The following is a 25,586-nucleotide window of genomic DNA, read 5'->3' on the forward strand; positions in this document are numbered from 1 at the left end:
TTATGTTTATGCTAATTAACTATTGTACTGTGAGACCTAGAAACAATATTCAAATGCACAAAATGGATAAAAAATTGTGCTAGACGAGTCATTGGATCTTCACAGAATTTAGCTACCTCGTATGATAAGCTGATTTGTGTTACACCATAAAAAAAATCTGAAAGAAATTTTGCTTTTCATATTTGTGTGTGCAGTATGCATGTGACATTAATAAAACACTCTGGATACTCATATAGCTAGTCTACATTTAATGGGGTTTTTAAATGTATTTCTCCAAGATTATTAAATTTTATATTTTACAATCATATATGTTATAAGGTTTCAAAACATGTTTGCACAATTACACTGATTATACAGACTAGTATTTAATATCACAGTAAGCCATTAAACCACATTGGAAACATTGCCCTAACCAGATATTCTAGGATATAAGGCCATTATCAGGGCCAATAAAAAAAAGGGAAAAAAAGCCAAAATTGTAATCTAGACCTTTTAAGATGGCACCAATGATTACATTAACTAAAGCTGTATTCCCTGGACTGAGATTATTAATGAACTCCTACATATGATCATATAAGGATGCAGAAACAAAATGGTTTAAATGTTTATCCTATTAAGGCTGAGCACTTTTTTTTTCTTTCAGAAATTCTCCCAGAATAAGCAGAAAAATACTCTCATTAAAGGTCAAATTCCCAGGTCAAAAAATATCAGGCATGCTTTTGGTATATATCATGCTTCCTTAAAAAAAATAAAGCTAAATTCAAATTCAGTCACTTCAAAAACAAGTATACTCTTCAGTATGCGTTAAGCCAGTATTTAGACATATTATCAAATAATACAACTGCATCTTTATACCATAGGAACCTTTGTTGCAGTCACACACATCTGCATAATTACTACCAAGATAACTCTATAACAGATACAATTTTCTCAGAAACAGTGTCCATAAACGTTTGAAATGTTATTTTCCGGATAGCATGAATTGAGATTCACTTAATTTGGCATCCTATATAGTGAGAGAGTAAAGAGATAGTTTTGTCATTTTGCACGTATATTAAGGTCATGAACACTTACCATTAATCAATAGATCAGTAGTCGTCAACCCTGCTTTTGGAGAACTACAATACCTTCCTGCAGAGTTAAGTTTCAGGCCTGCACCAACACCCCGTCTGTAGTTCTCCATTAACTCTGAGCACCCTGGTTACAGGGGGTCCAGGTCTGTTTGATTAGCATTGGAGCAAGGAAGCTCTATAGGGTTGTACCAACCATTTGCAAGTTCTTAAGGTGGAACATAAAGTCCACTTGGGGCGTATTAATTACTACCGGTAACTAGTTTGTAACTTTGTACTTGTTTTTGAGAATGCAGAATGTAGCTAATAGGTTGTAAGCTCTCTGTAAAGTAATGTGTAGTCGCTGGATGTTTACCTTCTATCCAACAGTAGCCTTCAAATTTATGAACAGACTTGTGTTGTTGTGAATTGGCTTGTTAGGGTTGATCCTTTTACTTGAACTTCTTTTACTTCATGTAACTAATGTTAAAAAGGACACATGGAAATATGATACTAGCTCATGAAAAAAAAAAACTAAAACATAACAGGTGTTTTAAATGTAAATAACATTCATAAAAATAAATTAGCTTTATTTATTACGATTGATCCCTTTTGGATTCCAACATGAGGGATTCCCACTGAGGTGCACTGTTTAGATCTGGGTTCATGTTGAAGAGCTTCAAACTTATTTATGCACATAATGTTCTCTCTTTGTAAATGCCAACATTATATGTATTAAGCATGGTCTGCTGGGTAAAACATTAAACATTAAATTAATGCAGTTCAATTAGTCAGCCGTTTTATTCAATGCATTATTCTTTGTTGGAGGAAATATTTATTTTATATTTGAATGGTGCAGTTTATTGCCCCTTTATGTCATAACTAGGCTGGTGCACCTGGCCCCAGGAGCAGGGTTGACTAGCTGTGCATTTGATGGTTTTGTCAGCTGTACACACACTGTCACACAGATGGTGCAGCAGACTGGACGGGTGATTGGCTGAGAGGTGGCTGTTCTGCTACAGATACATGCCATTGATGAGGTAATCAGACTCTTCTGTGGTGAGAGGCAAAGCTTTCTTCAGTCTGCGGCGCACAAGACAGAGCCTGCAGCCCACCATCAGTAAGAGCAGAGCGCTGATGATCAGACCCAACGCCAGGGGTAAGATCGCACCTTCACACATACACAGAAAGACACTTGAAGAATCGGAGAAAACTGACAAACACACAAAAGTACAAATGACATTTATTTAGTGCTGTATGTGACTCGGATGATAAAACAGACCTGATTCAGGGGGTGGGTGTCCTTCCAGTACACGATGTAATTTAGACGATGGCAGTGAATTTCGAGATTCTGTTAGAGGATCATGCAGTTTTTCCTTATGGACAAAAGCAATGGGAGCTGCACAAAAACAAAAAAAAAAAAGGTTATTTTTTATATTACATGCTGCTGGCATTAAATTGAATCATTTAACACAAGGGCATTAAAGAGTCTAAAGGTCCCTTCACTGCAAGCACAAGAATAGCAGTGTCCACAGCACAACTATAATGTAACAAAGGAACAATATTGTTTTTTAATCTGTTGAACGAAAGCCAGTCAGAATTAATTCTGCTCTAAACAGCTCAAGCACTAATGCTGCCTTCACGTGATATCAGAATTACTGTAAATACAAGCTTCCTAATCAGAAATTAGACATCAACGGACTCTCAAGACATATTCACATCTCAGAAACCCTAACTATTAATCAATTCGTTTTTGATTACTAATTATAATTTTGATACCAGAATTTCCGAGCCCTGAATCAGCCTCAGGCTGAAGGAAAATTCGAAGGTCAGCAGTAAAGACACTGGTTAATAAAATGGGATTAAATACATGAAGGACATTTGTGTTATTCAGAATTTAATTATTACAGGTTTGCGTCATATTCTAAGTTGCATTTCATGGTTTTTATTAATTTTGAGGAATTCTGAATCTGAATTTTTATTTAAAAAATGTTTTTCAAGTGGGATGAATCAATGCATATTTACATTTATTCTAGAACTACAGTAACATCGTACTCTTAATTTCTCTCACCATGAGGACAGGAGGGCTGTCAATCAATTAATGGGAAAACTGGCATGACTTATTTGAAAAAATTAACTTTTTTCTATTTTCTTGTAAATTAAAACGTAATGCGTTACTTTACTAGTTACTTGAAAAAAGGTCATCTAATTATGTAACTTACTTATAATACGTTAACCCCAACATTGGCTGTCATTGTGTTTCTTTATTCTTTTTTTATCACAACTACATGACTGTCTTGCTGCTAAAGTAGTGTATTTATAGGCTATATATGAACAATCATTTGAAGCAAATTGTCAGAAAGCTGATTATCTATATGCTGTGATTTTTTTTTATATGATTGTCAAACAATGGGATGCTACATTTAATTTTTTCTGACAACAAAGCACTTGAATGCAACAACCTCATAATCATGACTGCATTAGTGAGAAATAGGACATTTCTGATAGCATGTGAAGGCAGCATTAAAGTGACGATATACATGCAGAGAGGACGCTTATACACACACACACACATAGATCAGGGGTGTCCAAACCTGTTCCTGGAGGAGCACTGTCCTGCAGAATTTAGCTCCAACCCTAATGAACCGCACCTGAACCAGCTAATGAAGGCCTTCAGACTCACTACAAACTTCCAGGAAAGTGTGATGGAGCTAAACTTTGCAGGACATTGTCTCTCCGAGAGCAGGGTTGGACACCCCAGGCATAAAGAAAACAGAATATTCTATTCTTAACTCTTAACTGATATTGTTGTACATACGTGTGTATGTTTTCACACTGGGTAACGGAGTTGCAGTGCCCTGATGTTTTGTTACTGCTGAAAGATGGCAACAGAACAACTGTTAGCATCAGAGAATTCAACTGAATGATTTATACATTCAAAAATCAGCTAAACCAATCAAGTCTCACGTGGTTTCTGAATGCACTCATTTATGCAATCAGTCTTCTGGAGGAAGTTGTTGTGGTTTCCTTTGCAGCCACCGTACTGGAAGTGCTGGCACTCTCCTGTTTTAGATTCGTAATACCAGCGTGGGAAAACACCTTTACACGGGCCGACCGCAGGGGGCGCTGCACAGGGATCTGCCACAAAGAGGCAGAGACATTTGCTCTCACAGTATCAGATGACTAGACATAGAGGCTTTGTTCATAAAAGCTGCCCGAAGAGAAAGGAAGCAGTGGAGGAATTTTGTGAGCTCATGATTAAAGCAACATCTGTAGTTTTTGAGCAGTCAGTGTGCTTTGTCTTCAATAGAGTCTGCATTAACATTCTTCGAAACATTTAAAGGAACAACATGAGATTGAGTAAATAAGGACACAATGAATTTTAAATTTGCCATTGCTTTAAACGTGTCTTTGAGTGATGAATCGTATGTCGTACCTTGTGAACTGAAGTCATAATGTAGATGTTGTTCAGATTTAGGGCTCTCTTCGAGCTGTATTTCTGTGGGCGTCTGGGCTTCTGCTTCAGTTTGTGTATCTGGTCCATGTTTAGAGGCGGGGTTGGACTTATGACCACTATCAACTATAAAACAGACCCAACCATTTTCATTTTTCTGTAAATAATTAAGATTCTGAAAAGATGGTAGGAGAGTGGCTTGGTGATCTAGGCTTACAATTTTGGCAGAAATCTTCATCTGATCGGTCAGGGCAGTGTTGCTTTCCATCGCAGGCATAACCGATGTCTATACAGCAGCCATCATCACACATGAACTGATACCGAGAGCAGTGACCTGTACACACTTCAGAGGAACAACACACACATCTGTGACACATCCAGATCCAATTAAAACAGTCAGGGAGTAATCTGCACCAAACAGACTCAACTCAAGACACTTGAGAGAAAACAAAGTACAGCAGTAAAGAACAGTGTTTTAGACACTGAATTATGAATAAACTAAAACAGTTTTACATACCGTATTTATCGGACTATAAGTCGCACCTGAGTATAAGTCGCTCCAGTCCAAAAATGCGTCATGATGAGGAAAAAAAACATATATAAGTCGCACTGGACTATAAGTCGCATTTATTTAAAACCAAGAACCAAGAGAAAACATTACCGTCTCCAGCCGTGAGAGGGCGCTCTATGTCTTCAGTGTTGACCTCAGTAGCGCCCTCTCAGGCTGGAGATGGTAATGTTTTCTCTTGGTTCATTTCTCTTTGGGTTCATGTCAAATTAGTTTCGATAAATAAGTCGCACCTGACTATAAGTCGCAGGACCAGCCAAACTATGAAAAAAAGTGTGACTTATAGTCCGGAAAATATGGTATAATAATATATGGACATATACATGCAGAAAGTGGGTCAAGGATGATGACTACTTGACCTGTCAGTTAGTGTGGTCTAAGTGTGTGTAAGTTTCTCATCAGAGAGATCATTATAACAGCTAAACCTTCCTAAAGTTAAAAGAAATGTTTCTTTCCAACCGCTATCAGACTGCTCAATAAACATCACTAAAATAAACATCTTATGACTCATATTTACAAGCATATCAATGTTATCTGTTACTATATTGCATCATTTTCTACTTCATCTCAGTCTTCTGCATACACTGCTCATTTGAACATAAAGAGATTCCAGAACGTTTTGGTAATTTTCAGTATTCACACGGCCAGAGGTTTGCCTTTTTTGTGCTCTCCTTCACACACATCCTAAACAGTCCCTCTTTCATTTTTGTATCATTCCATCAAAAAATGAAAGACTTGGGGTTTGTGTCCTCATTTTTCTCTTTTGCATATTGCATTTTTGAATATACATATTCTTCTTAGCCCTTCACCAGACAAATAATCACTCAACGTCATCATTACCAAATACATTTTTACGGTCATGAAATCAACTGATTATTTTCAACAATATATTTTAATACAGTCAGACTTTTTATTTATTTATTATTTTTTAATGTTAGTCCGTGTACCCATGTATACAGAGATTGTGCCAGATCTCTCTTTGAATGCTGTTTAATTTGAGGTTATTAATAAAACCTCTTAGGACCCCTGTGTTCTGCTCTGTTCAGTTTAGCTTCAAATGAACAGCTCTAGAAAAACAACTAATCGATGTCCAGTCAGCATGGTCCTAAACCAGCCTAAATATCCCTGACACAAGTCGTCTCTCAGACAACCCACCAGCTAGCTGATATTGAAAATATGTAGGTTTTCATATTCCTAACATGCAAGCTCTCTCTCTCTCTCTCTCTCTCACACACACACACCAAATACTAATCATCCATGCTTAGATGTGACCATTTAAAAAAAAAAAAAAAAAAAAGACAAGGAAGGTTTAGAGACAAGTCATTTCTGACCTTCTGCGTTTGGAGCAGGGGCGAGCACACTGACAGACACATTGTCAGATCTCTTCTGTCCCGCCGTGTCGGTGACGGTCAGCTCAAAGGTGTAAATGCCTTCTCTAAGACCACTGAGTTTCAGCAGGCCTGGGTGAGTCACCTGCACACATCACACAGCACCATCAAGACCAGTGAACTTCACATGTTACTCAGTTATGTCTCTCTGACCCTCTGAAGTCTCTGTAATTACTGGTCCACTCAAAGCTACTGAAATATGCAGTACAATTTAAATGCAAAATGATAATGGCTCATTAGCCTTTTCTGAAATGGTTTTCACGCCATCATTTTAACTGGACAGTACCATGAGTTTCTTATCTATCTTGACTAAACTTGAGTAAAATATCGGGTCACAGATATTATTTATTACAATGAAGAAATCTGGTAAAGGATGCTACATATGGTATGAATATTTTGGTCATGATATTACTCAAGCCTATATTTTGCAGTCTCTGCAGTAGTGCACTGCAATGTAACTGACACAACCATAAAATGAATAAACCGAACAGCCTAACTGGCTCATATATTTCAGTAATATTTCAAAAGTTCATATATTTCAGTAATTCAACTCAAATTGTGAAACTTGTGTATTAAATAAATTCAGTGCACACAGACTGAAGTAGTTTAAGTCTTTAGTTCTTTTAATTGTGATGATTTTGACTCACATTTAATAAAAACCCACCAATTTACTTTTATTTATTTAATACACAAGTTTCACAATTTGAGTTGAATTACTGAAATATATGAACTTTTCCACAACATTCTAATTTATTGAGATGCACCTGTATTAAAAATCCCAACAGTACAGCAATCCTTGTTCAAACACTCCCCAGACTTCTATTGGTTGAGCCAATGTGGCTTCGTCCAGCTGTTCAGGTTGCTCAAACAAAGCAATGTCACAGTGTTAAACTTTGAGAGAGTTTACCTTCATTTTAACGGCAGGATCTCCTTTCACAAGAGCCCACTCGTAATGAATGATGTCATGATCATCGGTGCTGTCTCTGCCGTCTAGCACAGCCCAGTCTGTCGGCAGCTGAACCACCAAGTCCTGTCCCGCATCACTGCGAGGCGGCTCATCCAGAGCTGTCAAACCCAAACACGCAGGTCAAGGTCAACTTCTTTTGTGACAATACAAACTTTGGAGGCAGGAAGTGGAGTTTCTTGAGCTTCAGTATAACTTAACAGTAGTAAAAAATAATAATAATTATAATACTAATAATAAATAAAACTAAATATGTCATCTTGTATTCACCCTAAAGGTGTTTCAAACCAGTATGAGTTTATTTCTTCTGTTGAACACAAAATAATATGTATTAAAGAATGTTGGTTAACCAATCAGCTGCTAGTGCGAAGAAAAAAAGAAAAAGAAAACAACTATGCAAGTCTAAGGCTACCAGCAACTGTTTACTTCAGAAAATGATGACGCATTTTAGATTTTCAGGTGAACTATCACTTTAAAGTTTTTCTCTAAGGACTATATGAAATCAAAAATACTATCTGCTAGATTCAAAGTCATCTAAAGTCACCAACTCTGCTGTTACACTTCCAAATAATGACAATTAAGGTGATATGTTAATATTTTTATCTCTTGTTATCTCTTTATCTCAATTTACTATATGTTCACAAATGATAATTAAGTAATATGCTAACGATTAACAAATCTGTCATAACTAATCACTTATAAATGACTTACAACTGAACATTATTATAAAGTTTTAAAGACCGGCCCACTTTTGTTCATGACTGATTATATTAAAACTATGTAATTAAAACCTCATTATATAAGTCAACACAAGTGCCCTGTTCTCTACAGCCTCATAATAATTCATTGTATTTTTATAGAGCTTTCGTTTTGATGTAGAAATGGAAAATAAGGGACAAAATCTTTTTTTTTTAGGAATTAAGGGACTAAATAAGGGACACTCAAAATATTTATACTGTACCATAATGCATGTCTCCCTGCAGTTAAAATGTCCCCAGAAAAAAGGAAAAAATAATATGTTTTGCTTAACCTATTATGCACAATTATTCTAAAAAATATTTTTATGTCACACACAAAAAAATGTCATCTCTTCGGAGTAAATCGTACCATTACTACAGAATTGTGACTGCAATTTGTACTTCAGTAATGAGTTTTTTTTATTATTATTATTCTCTCTCTCTCTCTCTCTCTCTCTCTCTCTCTCTCTCTCTCTCTCTCTCTCTCTCTCTCTCTCTCTCTCTCTCTCTCTCTCTCTCTCTCTCTCTCTCTCTCTCTCTCTCTCTCTCTCTCTCTCTCTCTTAACACAACATTAAATTACATTAGTGGAAGACGTCTTTCCTCAGCTAGATTGAATGTTGGGCTCATGATCAATAGGTTGTTTGCATTCGATACCAAACAACAACAAACCAACATTTTTCCGTCTCTATTGTGAAAGCCCGTGATTAATCGGAGAAACCCACCCTCATCGATCCCATATGAGGGTCTCGTGGCTGAAGTGCTTGGGCTGTCAGTGGCAGCAGAGTCAAGGCCGGGCTCGTGGGGTCTAGAGCTGCTGTTGTCCACCCGACTGTAGGTGCTGAATCCCGGCTGGAAGGAAAACGAGCACACATCCCTGCCCCTGTACGTGCAGTTGAAGAGATAACAGCGCAAACTGTCATCGGGCGCCTTGAGGTCCTCCTGGATGATGGCGGATGTGCAGTGCGGGTGAGAGCAGCAGGCGTGCGCGCAGTCCCTCCAGCTGAACACCCTCTGCGGCGCGGACAAGAACGCGGCGCCCTGCTCGATGGACGCGCTGGCGCGGATGATGCGCTCCTCCGCCGCCCTGAAGCCACTGATACAGCGGTCTCCATTCTCCTCATCCACCCTCGAGTCCGACTCATCCTGCTGTAGCTGCTTACGGAACTCCTCCAGCAGTTCCTCCACGCCAGATATTTTGGATTTGAGGTCGGATGTTGAAGAGGAGCGCGTCATGCCCGTCGTCGTCAAACAGAGAAGAAGAGAACAGATGAGCGCTCGCTGGATGTGATGCGACATGATGACGCTGTAAACACTCATTTGTCAAGATGGAAACAGTGGCACTCTATTTCTCACATCACATTCGAGATTCAAAGTATTAGTTTACGATAAAAGAATCAACGTTTTGCGCATTTTGGAAGAACAACACAAAGCACCTGCACCTGTCGTTTTCACGGCCAACTGAACTGAAAGGAGCGCAGCGGTTAATGCAGCGTTATGCTGCGAAGCCTGTTAGTCCCTGTAGGCGGCTCTCTGTGGCTCAACACAAACACCACTGCACTGACTTACATAATCATATATCTTCTTGAGTATAATGAAATATACGGTGAAATATAGCCGCAAGCAGATTATTGGGGTCCAAGCATCAGTGGCTAGGTGACACTCAAATATGAGTCTAAAAATGTCTCTTTATAGAAGTATGCATTATGATAAATATGACAAATAAAAGACAAATTAAATTATCTCTTTGTTTTAATTGGACAACAATACAACAATAAAACATACAATAAATAAAAGTTTTTAATATTTTTTATATATTTTTTAATGTTTCTAATATCATTCATTTAACTAAAATTATTTTGGAGATCACAGATTTGTTTACAAGCTGATATATATATATATATATATATATATTGAAGTCAGTCAATGTAACTGTACAGTACATCCGGTTGATTAGACTTGTAGCTGAACTCTGCAGGGCTGGATGGAGCAGGAATATTTTGTGATGGAGCAACAGATTTTTGGGCACAGGGCTGTGTTCTACACCCCTAATGATGCAGATTGTAATTTAAGAGATTTACTGTGAATTTCAACATTAGTACTACTGCCTTTTTATAATTCCTATTGACAAAACTGTATCAAATTTGTCGTGCTTCCCCAAAACGTCACTGTGTTTCAAGATTTGCATTCACAAAATATAGGCCAATTATGAGCCACACCCAAAGATGTAGCCTGTCTCCCCGATAGGTAATAAATAATAAGTAATTAAAAGTAGTGTTACTTGTAATAAGCCTATACGTATTGCTGTGAGTACTATGCATTATGTACAGCAGTTTCTGAATTGTCCATACATCTTCTATACCACTTCACTAGGATTGTGTGGAGGCTGGAGCTCAGCATCTTATGCTGAAGGGAGGTGTCCAGTCTTTGCAAAGAAAGACCCAAAAGCATAAGAATGCTTAACTCTAGTTTACTGAAGCACAATAATAAACACAGTACGCACCAGTTCTGGACTAGGAGGAGACAGGATAATGGTCAAACAGACAAAGGTCAGAGTCTGGGCAGTCCACCTGCTAACAAATCTGATTTCGAAGGAGAGGAATCAGGCTCTTATGATAATCAGGGTGTCTTTGTTCCCCTATTTTGGTACTGTGTTAAACATTTATTTTTAAATGCATTTTGTTCCCCATTGTTTCCAGGTTTGCTTTCTGTGTCCTTTTCCTATTTCCCTGGCTGTATGCTATGGAAGGATTTTCCGGACTATTTTCAAATGGAATTCCAAATTGTATTTTCATTTGCGTTTGCAATTCCATTTGAAAATAGTCCGGAAATTCTTTCCATAGTATTCGAAATTGCCCCCATACCCTCAAAAAGGGCACTATTTGAATAAATTGCCCCGTCTCGCCAGAAGATGGAGCCCACAGCTGGATCATCCATCCATTTAGTTTACAAAGCACATATCCACAGTGTAATACTGTGCAAAACAAAACAGGTACAAGTATACAGTATACAGTATATACCACTGTGTTTCATTTGTACATTTGTCCGTCATTGTTTGGTGTAGATCAGGGGTCACCAAACTTGGACCTGTGATCCGGATTTAATCTGCCATGATGACATTATAATGTGACTTAGGACATTATAATAAGCGTAACAACTTAAAACAGTGGTTCTCAATTCCAGTCCTCGCTCCCCCCAGCTCTGCATATTTTGCATGTCTCTCTCTGTTAACGCACCTGAGCCCTATCATCAAAGAAAAATAGAAAGACACTCCGTCACAATTAATGTAATTAAAGTAAAACATGATGTCCAAAAAGCCTTTTATAGTGCTTATTTTTTTCTTTCCTAGCAGATGCCGTGATGACCAACTTCCCAACGGCAACTGAATTAGACTTGAGTAATGGCATCGGGGAGCATTTTAAACAAGCACCAGGAAGAGCGTGGGGGGGGGGGGTTATAGAAATAAAAATAACAGTGAATCACTTCACTCTTGATAGTTTGTCTCGTGATCTGTATTGGATTTAATATTTTTCCATGTTGTCCGAATATTGGTTGTCCTGTTTTTTATTACAAGTTAAAATCTTACTTTATATATATATATAATTACGTTGTTTATATTTTGTTATTGTCACAAATATATTATTTCTTATGTTTTTCATTTTGTATTTAGTCTTCATTATACATTTTTTTGCTTCTATTAATAAAAGCTTTATATTTCATTTGTTTGTTTTAATTGTTATCTTTGAGAAGAACGTTATATTTAGTTAACAAAAAATATTTTAGGTATTGTTTTGTTATCTATTATGTAGGCATTCATAATATGTCTATTTGATGATTATGGTTAGACGTCTATTGGATTTTCACTGACAGCCCAAATTCAGCCTTGTTTTAGCCTAGACACCATCTATAACACCTATACATGTAGTCTTTTAATAGCGGTCTATTTGATGACTAGGCTTTTCTTAGGTTATGATTAGACATCTATTAACTTTTTACTGATAGCCCAAATTCAGCCTTGTTTTAGCCTAGACGTCTGGGCTGTGTTTAGACGGCTATTAGATGTCTTTTAAACCAAAAATTGCTTGCTGGGAAACGTCTGAAGTAATAAGAGAAACATAGAAAATGTGCAAAGCAGGGGACGTGAGGACTGGAACTGAGAACCATTGACTTAAAAGATATGAGCGAAAGGTTTAATTCATCTACGAAAACTTCTTCATTGGTTTTCTTTATTTGGTAATATGTCTTGGGTATGCCAAATAAGTTTTGTATTAATAACAAAATTAAGGAAGTGTCTTACAAAAAATACTTCATATATGATTTATCCTGCTAAGCATGTTTTGGAAAGATTTAAGCTCAATATTTCATACACTGTTAAAAATCGCTGTAAAAACAGTAACATGCTGTTTTCCATTAAAACAGTGCATTCTGTGTAATATTCGTCATTTTCGATGACTATATATCGTTAATTAACAGTGTTCAAAGTCGACACTCAGAGACTGTGTCTCAAATCACACCCTACTCCCTCGTTCACTATTCCCTACATGAGTTTACTAATATAGTCCACCTGACAGGGAGAATGAACACTAATGAGTGAATTCAGTCACTGATGAACAGCTGCTGTTAACAAGCAGAATCACTGAAGAAAAGAGAAACAAGACACACACAGGAACTACAACTGACTTCAGCCACAGCCTTAGATTAAAACAACTGAAGATTTAAACAATCAACAAACAGCTTTACCAGCTTCACACATTACTAACCAGACTGACTTTATTTCTGGCAGATGTCTACAGAAGATCTTAATGAGAGTTACAGCGATTTAGATTATGATATTTGTTTAGTTTTCAATGTTTTTTTTTCTTGTGATTTGTAGTATAATATCAAATATGTAACAACCAGAAATTAAAGAATAATAATAAAAAAAAATTGGTTTAAAACATTTTGATCTACCATGCCATTGACACTTAAAGAGACACATCAACAATCAGCATATGAATCTCAACAATGATGCAATGCATGCTGGGTACCAGCAAAGGGCAAAACTCATCCATGACTCCCAGCATGCATTGCAGCATGAATAAATTATGCCTGTGAATTGTCCACTTATTTTCTTGAATTCTTACTATGTGCTTGTATTTGTGCTTCTGTCTTGCGTTTTAGTAGCATGTTTAGTGATGTCCAGAACGTATCTGTTTATTTATTTTGTGGATTGTCACCATTGTTGAGATTCATACACTGATTCTTGATGTGTCTTGATTTCTTGTTATTGTCTTAAAGGGTGATGTCTTTTTAATGATCTGTTATTACTGACGGCTCAGCACTGCTTGTTCTTCTGCTCTATTATCAACATTCAGTAAGACACTGGATAAAATTAGTGACTCTAAATTAAAGAATGCTTGTTCTTATCAATCTTTAAACAACAGTACCATTGTTTTTCTTTTGTTCCTTTTTTGCTGTAACAAAAACATTTAAAAACCACATTGATACTGCAGACAAAAAAAAAAAAAAAGAAAATTAAAAGGTCATGGTGTTCAAGACCTCAACTAAAGTAAACACTGATTTCCATCATAGTGAGACAAAAAAAACATCTAAACATCTGTAACTCTCAATAAGACCTTCTGTAGACATATGACAGAAATAAAGTCACTTTGGTTAGTAATGTGAAGCTGTTTTATGAGTTGTTTAATCAGATCTTGAGAGATTTAATCTAAAGCTGTGGCTGAAGTCAGTTCTTGTGTGTGTTTGTCTTTCCTACTGGGATTCTGCTTGTTAATAGCAGGTGTTCATCACTAATGCTCAATCATTTATTAATTAATCACACAACATTAGTTCAGAGGACCCCCGATGATGCTAACCCTAAATCAACAAACAGAACTAACAAATATTGCTACAAGTGTGACTGGATCATATAATAATTATTATATTATTAAAAGGCTGACTACGTCTTGTATTAATTTTTCAAAAAATCCTGTCATACGTGCACAAACTGACAGTCACCACTTATAAGCTACTACAAAATATCGTAGAAACAAAAGTTGTTTAGTAACGTAAAGTTGCTTTGTAACGATTTGTATTGTAACAAAGCGCTATACAAATAAACTTGAAAAAAATAATAATAAACTTGAATATTATCTCATTAACTTCACTGATTCAGTGTTGCTCTAACATTCTGTATTGTGTAGTTGTTTTACCATAAATCTACCATGGAAATTAACTCAGCTCCAATTGCTTCAAACAGTTCGAGTTTAAAAACTAGCATTCAGACAATGTTAGTATTGTGAACTTATTTCATAACTCATTTCATAATGTGCAATAGTAAAGTAAATAAAAACCTGATTCTTACTCATCTATTCATCTCATCTAATCTTTGTAGTTAATTGTCAGCTATAGCACACAAGTATGTGTTCATGTACTTATCACAGGGATCATCATTGTATCAGCAACTCCACCGTTATTGTTTTGCAGTTGTTGTTGCAGTTTTTTAAAGCAGCAGAACATCAGTGTTTGATATTTTGCATAACATTTTTTCTATGGATGTTCTCAAATATTTCGATCAAATTAACTTTTTTTTTTTTTTACTTGGTAAATCTGACTCTGACACAGCAACAAACTGTGTGTCTCATCTGTCCCTGTAACATCCAGTTACCTCTGTGATTTTTCTGTTCAGTACTACAGTTAATTTGAGCTAGTTGCTGATATATTAACTCACTTTTTATCAAACACAAATGTTCCTCAATTTATCAATAGTCCTAATGGACAAATTGAATATATAAATTATGTTTAGTTACTCTATGTAGATTTATGTACATTACTTACATTAATTTAAAGCAGTGTTGACTGCAGTGTCACTGTTGTAGAATACAACAGTGAATTCTACATTATAGCACACATACATCACACACTCAGATGTCTGTTCATGTTATAATGTGCTCATCTGCAAATATTATATAAAAAAAATCCTTTCACATATTAAATAGAAATGTAATCATCTTTAAGATGTACAAGGTTTATGTGAATGCACATTGGAGACGTACTTGTGCTTAGTGGAGTTCCGTTGTTCGCTTATACATAATAAAATGTGTTTTTACAGGAAAAATAACAAATATACTGTAACGTTACTGTCTAGCGTCTTACACCTTAAGCAAATCAACAGTTTACTATACAGTAGCTCAACAAATATGATTTTAACACGAGGAACCGTGTTTTTGGTTTGTAATACTCAAATTTGTGTATACCCTTGTCGTTGTTCTCCATGACGTCCACTGGTGAGGTATCCTCTCCCATGGGCTTCCGGAACCCCAAGGATTTCTTGGCTACACTTTTATGAATACTATGGTTTTGGACATATTAATCTGTTCACGTACTGTTTTCTCCTACTATATAGCAGGTAAGTAGGCATATTAGAATGCAAATTAAGTATACGTATGTCCTAATCTCACAAGATTTAGTGCAATTTTCTCCTACTCTGTAATGAATACTGAGGATTCAAATATACTTACTCGCTTGCCTTCAGAATTTTGCCTACTATATAGTAGGGAAGTATGCCATTTTGATTGCACTTTCTGAGCAAACCCTGTTCAAATCCAGGTAATGGCAGCCTTTTGCGACGAGAAACAGGGACGCCAGGCTCCTTTTAGTCACCTCATCCTCAACTCAATTTTGTGTCTGAAGCTTGGTGGCATCCTTGCTTCCCTGCCCCCAGCCAATAAAGCTTGCTAGCTGCGGCTGAGCAAAGTTGTGGCTGAGAGGTTAAGGTGATGGCCTTGAAATCCATTGGTGTCTCCCCGCACAGATTAAAATCCTGCCGACTACCGTTCTTTCACTGCCCTTTTGTGCTGATAACTGTGCCTTCCAGGGCCTTTGCTCTCTCTGCCGTAATTTCTTGTAAGATTCTGCATGGCAGTTTGTGGAGATACTGCAGTTATATAAAAGATTATATAAAAGTTATATATTATATAAAAAATCCATTGGGGTCTCCCCGCACAGGTTTGAGTCCTGCTGAATAATTTGTTCACCTACACATCCCTAACAAGCATTTATGCTCCTCCTCTGCAATGGACAAATATGCCGCTGGACCGTTTTGGATCTGTGGACTGGTGGCAAGATGTGATCGCATAGTGGTTAATACTCTGTGCTGAAACTGCAACAACACTTGTTCAAATCTGGCTAATGATATCCTTTTGCATCGAGGAAACTGGGACGCCAGGCTCCTTTTAGACACCTCATCAATCCATTGGGGTCTCCCTGCGCAGGTTCAAACCCTGCCGACTATGTTTCCTTCACTGCTGTTAATTGTGGCATCCAAGACATTTTGCTCTCTCTGTCATCATTTCTTGTAGGCTTCTGCAGTTTGTGGAGATATGCTGTTATATGAAAGGTATAAAAAATACATAAGGTTCTCCCCACACAGGTTTGAGTCCTGCTGACTACGTTGTTCACCTGCACGTCCCCAACAAGCATTTATGCGCCTCCTCTGTAACGGATAAATATGCCGCTAGACTGCTTTGCATCTGAGGCCCAGTGGCACACTGTGATCTTACAGTGTTTAGTACTCTGCGTTGTGGCTTCAGCAACCCCTGCTCAAATAGGGGTAATGACAGCCTTTTGTGTCGAGAAAACTGGGACGCCAGGCTCCTTTTAGCCACTTCATACTTCAGCTGGATTTTTGTCTCAATCTTAGTGGCATCCTTGCTTCCCTGCCTCCAGCCAAGAGAGCTGTCTGGCTGTTGCTAAGCATAGTTGTGGTCAACAGGTTAAGGCGATGGACTTGAAATCCATTGGGGTCTCCCCGCGCAGCATCAAACCCTGCCGAATACGGTTCCTTCACTGACGTTTTGTGCTTATAACTGTGCCTTCCAAGTCATTTCTTCATCTTTGCCATAATTTCTTGTAAGATTCTGCATGGCAGTTTGTGGAGATACTGTGGTTATATAAAAGGTATAAAAAAATCCACTGTAGCCTCCCCACACAGGTTTGAGTCCTGCTGACTATGTTGTTCACCTGCACACCCCTAACAAGCATGTATGCGCCTCCTCTGTAAATAACAAATATGCCGCTGGTCCATTTTATAGCAGTGGCCCAGTGGCACGCTGTGAGCTTGAAGGGTTTAGTACTCTGTGTTGTGGCTGTAGCAACCACTGTTCAAATCAGGGTCATGGCAGCCTTTTGTGACAAGAGCTGGGACGCCAGGCTCCTCTGCAATGGCAAATATGCCACTGGACCATTTTGTAGCAGTGGCACGCTGTGATCTTATAGTGGTTAGTACTCTGCGTTTTGGCTGCAGCAACCCCTGTTCGAATTCACATAATAGCAACCTATTGCATCGGGAAACTGGGACGCCAAGCTCCTTTTAGCCACCTCATCCTTCAGCTGGATTTTGTCTCTCAATCTTGGTGGCATCCTTGCTTCCCTGCCTGCAGTCAAGAGAGCTGTTTGCTGCTGTTAAGTGTAGTCCTGGCTGAGAGGTTAAGGAAATGGTCTCAAAAGCCATTGGGGTCTCCCTGCGCAGGTTCAAACCCTGCTGACTATGTTTTCTTCACTGCTCTGTTAATTGTGCCATCAAAGACATTTTGCTCTCTCTGCCGTAATTTCTTGTAGGCTTCTGCTCGGCAGTTTGTGGGCATACTGCTGTTATATGAAAGGTATGAAAAATCCATAGGGGACCTCCCTGCACAGGTTTGAGTCCTGCTGACTATGTTGTTCACCTGTACGTCCCCAACAAGCATTTAATGCGCCTCCTCTGCAATGTACAAATATGCTGCTGGACCTTTTTGCAGCAGTGGCCCTGTAGCACGCTGTGATCTTATAGGGGTTAGTATTCTGCATTATGGCTGCAGCAAACACTGTTCAAATCGGGGTCATGTCAGCCTTTGGTGTCGAGCATCAGGGATGCCTGGCTTCTTTTAGCCACCTCATCCTTCAGCTGGCTTTTGTGTCTGAATTTTTTTGGCATCCTTGCTTCACTGCCTGCAGCCAAGAGAGCTGTTTGACTGCTGAGCATAGTTGTGGCCAAGAGGTTAAGGCGATGGACTTGAAATTCATTGGGGTCTCCCTGTGCAGGTTCAAAACCTGTCGACTCCGGTTCCTTCACTGCCCTTTTGAGCTGATAACTGTGCCTTCCAAGGCTTTTGATCTTTCTGCTGTCATTTCTTGTAAGCTTCTGCATGGCAATGTGTGGAGATACTGCGGTTATATAAAATGTGTAAAAATGTGTGTAATGACAGCCATTTGTGTCGAGAAACTGGGACGCCAGGCTCCTTTCAGCCACTTCATCCTTCAGCTGGATTTTGTGACTCAATCTTGGTGACATCTTTGCTTCCCTGCCTCCAGCCAAGAGGGCTGTTTGACTGCCACTAAGCGTAGTCGTGGCTGAGAGGTTAAGGTGATGGACTTGAAATCCATTGGGGTCTCCCCGCGCAGGTTCAAACCCTGCCGACTACGGTTCCTTCACTGCACTTTTGTGCTGATAACTGTGCCTACCAAGGCTTTTGCTCTCTCTGTCATCATTTCTTGAAAGATTTTGCATGGCACTGAATGGAGATACTGCGGATATATAAAATGTATAAAAAAAATTCATTGGGGTCTTCCCGCACAGGTTTGGGGCCTGCTGACTATGTTCTTCACCTGCATCTCCCCAACAAGCATTTATGCACCTCCTCTGCAACAGACAAATATGACACAGTGGCCCATAGTGGCACGCTGTGATCTTAAAGGGGTTATTACTCTGTATTGTGGCTGCAGCAACCACTTTTAAAATCGGGGTCATTACATCCTTTGTGTCGATAATCTGAGATGCCAGGCTCCTTTTAGCCACCTCATCCTTCAGCTTGCCTTTGTTTCTGAATCTCTGTGGCATCCTTGCTTCCCTGCCTTCAATCAAGGGAGCTGTCTGTCTGCCACTAAACGTAGTTGTGGCCGAGAGGTTAAGGCGATGGACTTGAAATCCATTGGGGACTCCCCGTGCTGGTTCAAACCCTGCAGACTACGGTTTCTTCACTGCACTTTTGTGCTGATAACTGTCCCTTCCAAAGCTTTTGCTCTCTCTGTTGTCATTTCTTGAAAGATTCTGCATGGCACTGTGTGGAGATACTGCGGTTATATAAAATGTATTAAAAAATTATTGGGGTCTCCTCGCACAGGTTTGAGTCCTGCTGACTACGTTCTTCACCTGCACGTCCACAACAAGCATTTATGCACCTCCTCTGCAACGAATAAATATGCCGCTAGACTCCTTGCATCTGAGGCCCAGTGGCACACAGTTATCTTACAGTGTTTAGTACTCTGCGTTGTGGCTTCAGCAAGCCCTGTTCAAACTGGGGTAATGACAGCCTTTTGTGTCGAGAAAAACTGGGACGCCAGGCTCCTTTTAGCCACTACATCATTCAGCTGGATTTTGTGACTCAATCTTTGTGGCATCTTTGCTTCCCTGCCTCCATCCAAGAGGGCTGTCTGGCTGCAACTAAATGTAGTCGTTGCCGAGAGGTTAAGGCGATGGACTCGAAATCCATTGGGGTCTGCCCGCGCAGGTTCAAACCCTGCCGACTACGGTTCCTTCGCTGCACTTTTGTGCTGATAACTGTGCCTTCCAAGGCTTTTGCTCTCTGCCATCATTTCTTGTAAGATACTGCATGGCACTGTGTGGAGATACTGTGGTTATATGAAATGTGTAAAAAAAATTCATTGGGGTCTTCCCGCACAGGTTTGGGGCCTGCTGACTATGTTCTTCATCTGCATTTCCCCAACAAGCATTCATGCGCCTCCTCTGCAACAGACAAATATGACACTGGACCGTTTTGCAGCAGTGGCCCACAGTGGCACGCTGTTATCTTAAAGGGGCTATTACTCTTTATTGTGGCTGCAGCAACCACTTTTCAAATTGGGGTCATTACATCCTTTTGTGTCGATAATCGGAGACGCCAGGCTCCTTTTCAGCCACCTCATCCTTCAGCTTGCTTTTGTTTCTGAATCTTTGTGGCATCCTTGCTTCCCTGCCTGGAGTCAAGGGAGCTGTCTGGCTGCTGCTGAACGTAGTTGTGGCCGAGAGGTTAAGGCGATGGACTCGAAATCCATTGGGATCTCGGCAGGTTCAAACCCTGCCGACTACGGTTCCTTCACTGCACTTTTGTGCTGATAACTGTGCCTTCCAAGGCTTTAGCTCTCTCTGTCATCATTTCTTGAAAGATTTTGCATGGCACTGTGTGGAGATACTGCGGATATATAAAATGTATAAAAAATATTATTGGGCTCTCCCCGCACAGGTTTGAGTCCTGCTAACTATGTTCTTCACCTGCACATCCCCAACAAGCATTTATGCGCCTCCTCTGTAACGGATAAATATGCCGCTAGACTCCTTGCATCTGAGGCCCAGTGGCACACTGTGATCTTACAGTGTTTAGTACTCTGCGTTGTGGCTTCAGCAAGCCCTGTTCAAACTGGGGTAATGACAGCCTTTTGTGTCGAGAAACTGGGACGCCAGGCTCCTTTTAGCCACTTCATCTTTCAGCTGGATTTTGTGACTCAATCTTTGTGGCATCTTTGCTTCCCTGGCTCCAGCCAAGAGGGCTGTCTGGCTGCCACTAAATGTAGTCATGGCCGAGAGGTTAAGCCGATGGACTCGAAATCCATTGGGGTCTCCCTGCGCAGTTTCAAACCCTGCTGATTACGGTTCCTTTGCTGCACTCTTGTGCTGATAACTGTGCCTTCTAAGGCTTTTCTCTCTCTCTGCCATCATTTCTTGTAAGATACTGCATGGCACTGTGTGGAGATACTGCGGTTATATGAAATGTGTAAAAAAAATTCATTGGGGTCTTCCCGCACAGGTTTGGGGCCTGCTGACTATGTTCTTCACCTGCATTTCCCCAACAAGCATTCATGCGCCTCCTCTGCAACAGACGAATATGACACTGGACCGTTTTGCAGCAGTGGCCCACAGTGGCACGCTGTGATCTTAAAGGGGTTATTACTCTGTATTGTGGCTGCAGCAACCACTTTTCAAATTGGGGTCATTACATCCTTTTGTGTCGATAATCGGAGATGCCAGGCTCCTTTTAGCCACCTCATCCTTCAGCTTGCTTTTGTTTCTGAATCTTTGTGGCATCCTAGCTTCCCTGCCTGCAGTCAAGGGAGCTGTCTGGGTTCTCCCCGCGCAGGTTCAAACCCTGCCGACTATGGTTCCTTCGCTGCACTTTTGTGCTGATAACTGTGCCTTCCAAGGCTTTTGCTCTCTCTGCCATCATTTCTTGTTAGATACTGCATGGCACTGTGTGGAGATACTGGGGTTATATGAAATGTGTAAAAAAAATTCATTGGGGTCTTCCCGCACAGGTTTGGGGCCTGCTGACTATGTTCTTCATCTGCATTTCCCCAACAAGCATTCATGAGCCTCCTCTGCAACAGACAAATATGACACTGGACCGCTTTGCAGCAGTGGCCCACAGTGGCACGCTGTGATCTTAAAGGGGTTATTACTCTGTATTGTGGCTGCAGCAACCACTTTTCAAATCGGGGTCATTACATCCTTTGTGTCGATAATCGTAGTTGCCAGGCTCCTTTTAGCCACCTCATCCTTCAGCTTGCTTTTGTTTCTGAATCTTTGTGGCATCCTTGCTTCCCTGCCTGGAGTCAAGGGAGCTGTCTGGCTGCTGCTGAACGTAGTTGTGGCCGAGAGGTTAAGGCAATGGACTCGAAATCCATTGGGGTCTCCCCGCGCAGGTTCAAACCCTGCCGACTACGGTTCCTTCACTGCACTCTTGTGCTGATAACTGTGCCTTCCAAGGCTTTAGCTCTCTCTGTCATCATTTCTTGAAAGATTTTGCATGGCACTGTGTGGAGATACTGCGGATATATAAAATGTATAAAAAATATTATTGGGCTCTCCCCGCACAGGTTTGAGTCCTGCTGACTATGTTCTTCACCTGCAAGTCCCCAACAAGCATTTATGCGCCTCCTCTGTAACGGATAAATATGCCGCTAGACTCCTTGCATCTGAGGCCCAGTGGCACACTGTGATCTTACAGTGTTTAGTACTCTGCGTTGTGGCTTCAGCAAGCCCTGTTCAAACTGGGGTAATGACAGCCTTTTGTGTCGAGAAACTGGGACACCAGGCTCCTTTTAGCCACTTCATCTTTCAGCTGGATTTTGTGACTCAATCTTTGTGGCATCTTTGCTTCCCTGCCTCCAGCCAAGAGGGCTGTCTGGCTGTCACTAAATGTAGTCATGGCCGAGAGGTTAAGGCAATGGACTCGAAATCCATTGGGGTCTCCCCGCGCAGGTTCAAACCCTGCCGACTACGGTTCCTTCACTACACTTTTGTGCTGATAACTGTGCCTTCCAAGGCTTTAGCTCTCTCTGTCATCATTTCTTGAAAGATTTTGCATGGCACTGTGTGGAGATACTGCTGATATATAAAATGTATAAAAAATATTATTTGGCTCTCCCTGCACAGGTTTGAGTCCTGCTGACTATGTTCTTCACCTGCACGTCCCCAACAAGCATTTATGCGCCTCCTCTGTAACGGATAAATATGCCGCTAGACTCCTTGCATCTGAGGCCCAGTGGCACACTGTGATCTTACAGTGTTTAGTACTCTGCGTTGTGGCTTCAGCAAGCCCTGTTCAAACTGGGGTAATGACAGCCTTTTGTGTCGAGAAACTGGTACGCCAGGCTCCTTTTAGCCACTTCATCTTTCAGCTGGATTTTGTGACTCAATCTTTGTGGCATCTTTGCTTCCCTGCCTCCAGCCAAGAGCGCTGTCTGGCTGCCACTAAATGTAGTCATGGCCGAGAGGTTAAGGCAATGGGCTCGAAATCCATTGGGGTCTCCCCGCGCAGGTTCAAACCCTGCAGACTATGGTTCCTTTGCTGCACTTTTGTGCTGATAACTGTGCCTTCCAAGGCTTTTCTCTCTCTCTGCCATCATTTCTTGTAAGATACTGCATGGCACTGTGTGGAGATACTGCGGTTATATGAAATGTGTAAAAAAAATTCATTGGGGTCTTCCCGCACAGGTTTGGGGCCTGCTGACTATGTTCTTCATCTGCATTTCCCCAACAAGCATTCATGCGCCTCCTCTGCAACAGACAAATATGACACTGGACCGTTTTGCAGCAGTGGCCCACAGTGGCACGCTGTGATCTTAAAGGGGCTATTACTCTGTATTGTGGCTGCAGCAACCACTTTTCAAATTGGGGTCATTACATCCTTTTGTGTCGATAATCGGAGACGCCAGGCTCCTTTTAGCCACCTCATCCTTCAGCTTGCTTTTGTTTCTGAATCTTTGTGGCATCCTTGCTTCCCTGCCTGGAGTCAAGGGAGCTGTCTGGCTGCTGCTGAACGTAGTTGTGGCCAAGAGGTTAAGGCGATGGACTCGAAATCCATTGGGGTCTCCCCGCGCAGGATCAAACCCTGCCGACTACGGTTCCTTCACTGCACTTTTGTGCTGATAACTGTGCCTTCCCAGGCTTTTGCTCTCTCTGTCATCATTTCTTGAAAGATTTTGAATGGCACTGTGGAGATACTGCGGATATATAAAATGTATAAAAAATATTATTGGGCTCTCCCCGCACAGGTTTGAGTCCTGCTGACTATGTTCTTCACCTGCACGTCCCCAACAAGCATTTATGCGCCTCCTCTGCAACAAATAAATATGCCGCTAGACTCATTGCATCTGAGGCCCAGTGGCACACAGTTATCTTACAGTGTTTAGTACTCTGCGTTGTGGCTTCAGCAAGCCCTGTTCAAACTGGGGTAATGACAGCCTTTTGTGTCGAGAAAAACTGGGACGCCAGGCTCCTTTTAGCCACTACATCATTCAGCTGGATTTTGTGACTCAATCTTTGTGGCATCTTTGCTTCCCTGCCTCCAGCGAAGAGGGCTGTCTGGCTGCCTCTAAATGTAGTCGTGGCCGAGAGGTTAAGGCGATGGACTCGAAATCCATTGGGGTCTCCCCGCGCAGGTTCAAACCCTGTCGACTATGGTTCCTTCGCTGCAATTTTGTGCTGATAACTGTGCCTTCCAAGGCTTTTGCTCCCTCTGCCATCATTTCTTGTAAGATACTGCATGGCATTGTGTGGAGATACTGTGGTTATATGAAATGTGTAAAAAAAATTCATTGGGGTCTTCCCGCACAGGTTTGGGGCCTGCTGACTATGTTCTTCATCTGCATTTCACCAAAAAGCATTCATGCGCCTCCTCTGCAACAGACAAATATGATACTGGACCGTTTTGCAGCAGTGACCCACAGTGGCACGCTGTGATCTTAAAGGGGCTATTACTCTGTATTGTGGCTGCAGCAACCACTTTTCAAATTGGGGTCATTACATCCTTTTGTGTCGATAATCGGAGACGCCAGGCTCCTTTTAGCCACCTCATCCTTCAGCTTGCTTTTGTTTCTGAATCTTTGTGGCATCCTTGCTTCCCTGTCTGGAGTCAAGGGAGCTGTCTGGCTGCTGCTGAACGTAGTTGTGGCCGAGAGGTTAAGGCGATGGACTCGAAATCCATTGGGGTCTCCCTGCGCAGGTTCAAACCCTGCCGACTACGGTTCCTTCACTGCACTTTTGTGCTGATAACTGTGCCTACCAAGGCTTTAGCTCTCTCTGTCATCATTTCTTGAAAGATTTTGCATGGCACTGTGTGGAGATACTGCGGATATATAAAATGTAAAAAAAAAATTATAGGGCTCTCCCCGCACAGGTTTGAGTCCTGCTGACTATGTTCTTCACCTGCACGTCCCCAACAAGCATTTATGCGCCTCCTCTGTAACGGATAAATATGCTGCTAGACTCCTTGCATCTGAGGCCCAGTGGCACACTGTGATCTTACAGTGTTTAGTACTCTGCGTTGTGGCTTCAGCAAGCCCTGTTCAAACTGGGGTAAAGACAGCCTTTTGTGTCGAGAAACTGGGATGCCAGGCTCCTTTTAGCCACTTCATCTTTCAGCTGGATTTTGTGACTCAATCTTTGTGGCATCTTTGTTTCCCTGCCTCCAGCCAAGAGGGCTGCCTGGCTGCCATTAAATGTAGTTGTGTCTGAGAGGTTAAGGCGATGGACTCGAAATCCATTGGGGTCTCCCCGCGCAGGTTCAAACCCTGCCGACTACGGTTCCATTGCTGCACTTTTGTGCTGATAACTGTGCCTTCCAAGGCTTTTGTCTCTCTCTGCCATCATTTCTTGTAAGATACTGCATGGCACTGTGTGGAGATACTGCGGTTATATGAAATGTGTAAAAAAAATTCATTGGGGTCTTCTCGCACAGGTTTGGGGCCTGCTGACTATGTTCTTCATCTGCATTTCCCCAACAAGCATTCATGAGCCTCCTCTGCAACAGACAAATATGACACTGGACCGTTTTGCAGCAGTGGCCCACAGTGGCACGCTGTGATCTTAAAGGGGCTATTACTCTGTATTGTGGCTGCAGCAACCACTTTTCAAATT

The 25,586-nt window shown here is 40.8% G+C and overlaps 1 protein-coding gene and 11 non-coding genes across 12 annotated transcripts; 11 read left to right on the plus strand and 1 right to left on the minus strand.

The window, feature by feature from the left end:
- Positions 1–233: 233 nt before the first annotated feature.
- lrp11 (low density lipoprotein receptor-related protein 11) lies at positions 234–9,651 on the minus strand. Its single transcript, XM_059513335.1, has 9 exons — positions 8,884–9,651; positions 7,367–7,524; positions 6,403–6,544; positions 4,721–4,846; positions 4,486–4,629; positions 4,017–4,187; positions 3,868–3,924; positions 2,332–2,448; positions 234–2,220 (listed from the first exon to the last, which is right to left on the minus strand). The coding sequence occupies exons 1-9, from the start codon at positions 9,476–9,478 to the stop codon at positions 2,066–2,068; spliced, it is 1,665 nt and encodes a 554-aa protein (XP_059369318.1). The 5' UTR covers positions 9,479–9,651; the 3' UTR covers positions 234–2,065.
- Positions 9,652–18,516: 8,865 nt separating this feature from the next.
- On the plus strand, positions 18,517–18,598 carry trnas-uga (transfer RNA serine (anticodon UGA)). Its single transcript has one exon. It is a non-coding gene; the product is annotated as a tRNA-Ser (tRNA).
- Positions 18,599–19,622: 1,024 nt separating this feature from the next.
- On the plus strand, positions 19,623–19,704 carry trnas-cga (transfer RNA serine (anticodon CGA)). Its single transcript has one exon. It is a non-coding gene; the product is annotated as a tRNA-Ser (tRNA).
- A 480-nt stretch (positions 19,705–20,184) lies between these two features.
- Positions 20,185–20,262, plus strand: trnas-cga (transfer RNA serine (anticodon CGA)). The gene has a single exon. It is a non-coding gene; the product is annotated as a tRNA-Ser (tRNA).
- A 477-nt stretch (positions 20,263–20,739) lies between these two features.
- trnas-cga (transfer RNA serine (anticodon CGA)) lies at positions 20,740–20,821 on the plus strand. The gene has a single exon. It is a non-coding gene; the product is annotated as a tRNA-Ser (tRNA).
- Positions 20,822–21,807: 986 nt separating this feature from the next.
- trnas-cga (transfer RNA serine (anticodon CGA)) lies at positions 21,808–21,889 on the plus strand. The gene has a single exon. It is a non-coding gene; the product is annotated as a tRNA-Ser (tRNA).
- Positions 21,890–22,366: 477 nt separating this feature from the next.
- Positions 22,367–22,448, plus strand: trnas-cga (transfer RNA serine (anticodon CGA)). The gene has a single exon. It is a non-coding gene; the product is annotated as a tRNA-Ser (tRNA).
- Positions 22,449–22,925: 477 nt separating this feature from the next.
- On the plus strand, positions 22,926–23,007 carry trnas-cga (transfer RNA serine (anticodon CGA)). The gene has a single exon. It is a non-coding gene; the product is annotated as a tRNA-Ser (tRNA).
- Positions 23,008–23,489: 482 nt separating this feature from the next.
- On the plus strand, positions 23,490–23,571 carry trnas-cga (transfer RNA serine (anticodon CGA)). Its single transcript has one exon. It is a non-coding gene; the product is annotated as a tRNA-Ser (tRNA).
- A 477-nt stretch (positions 23,572–24,048) lies between these two features.
- On the plus strand, positions 24,049–24,130 carry trnas-cga (transfer RNA serine (anticodon CGA)). The gene has a single exon. It is a non-coding gene; the product is annotated as a tRNA-Ser (tRNA).
- Positions 24,131–24,611: 481 nt separating this feature from the next.
- On the plus strand, positions 24,612–24,693 carry trnas-cga (transfer RNA serine (anticodon CGA)). The gene has a single exon. It is a non-coding gene; the product is annotated as a tRNA-Ser (tRNA).
- A 477-nt stretch (positions 24,694–25,170) lies between these two features.
- On the plus strand, positions 25,171–25,252 carry trnas-cga (transfer RNA serine (anticodon CGA)). Its single transcript has one exon. It is a non-coding gene; the product is annotated as a tRNA-Ser (tRNA).
- The last annotated feature ends 334 nt before the right edge of the window (positions 25,253–25,586 follow it).

The sequence above is a fragment of the Carassius carassius genome, chromosome 27, assembly GCF_963082965.1.
Source record: "Carassius carassius chromosome 27, fCarCar2.1, whole genome shotgun sequence".
NCBI classification, from domain to species: domain Eukaryota; kingdom Metazoa; phylum Chordata; class Actinopteri; order Cypriniformes; family Cyprinidae; genus Carassius; species Carassius carassius.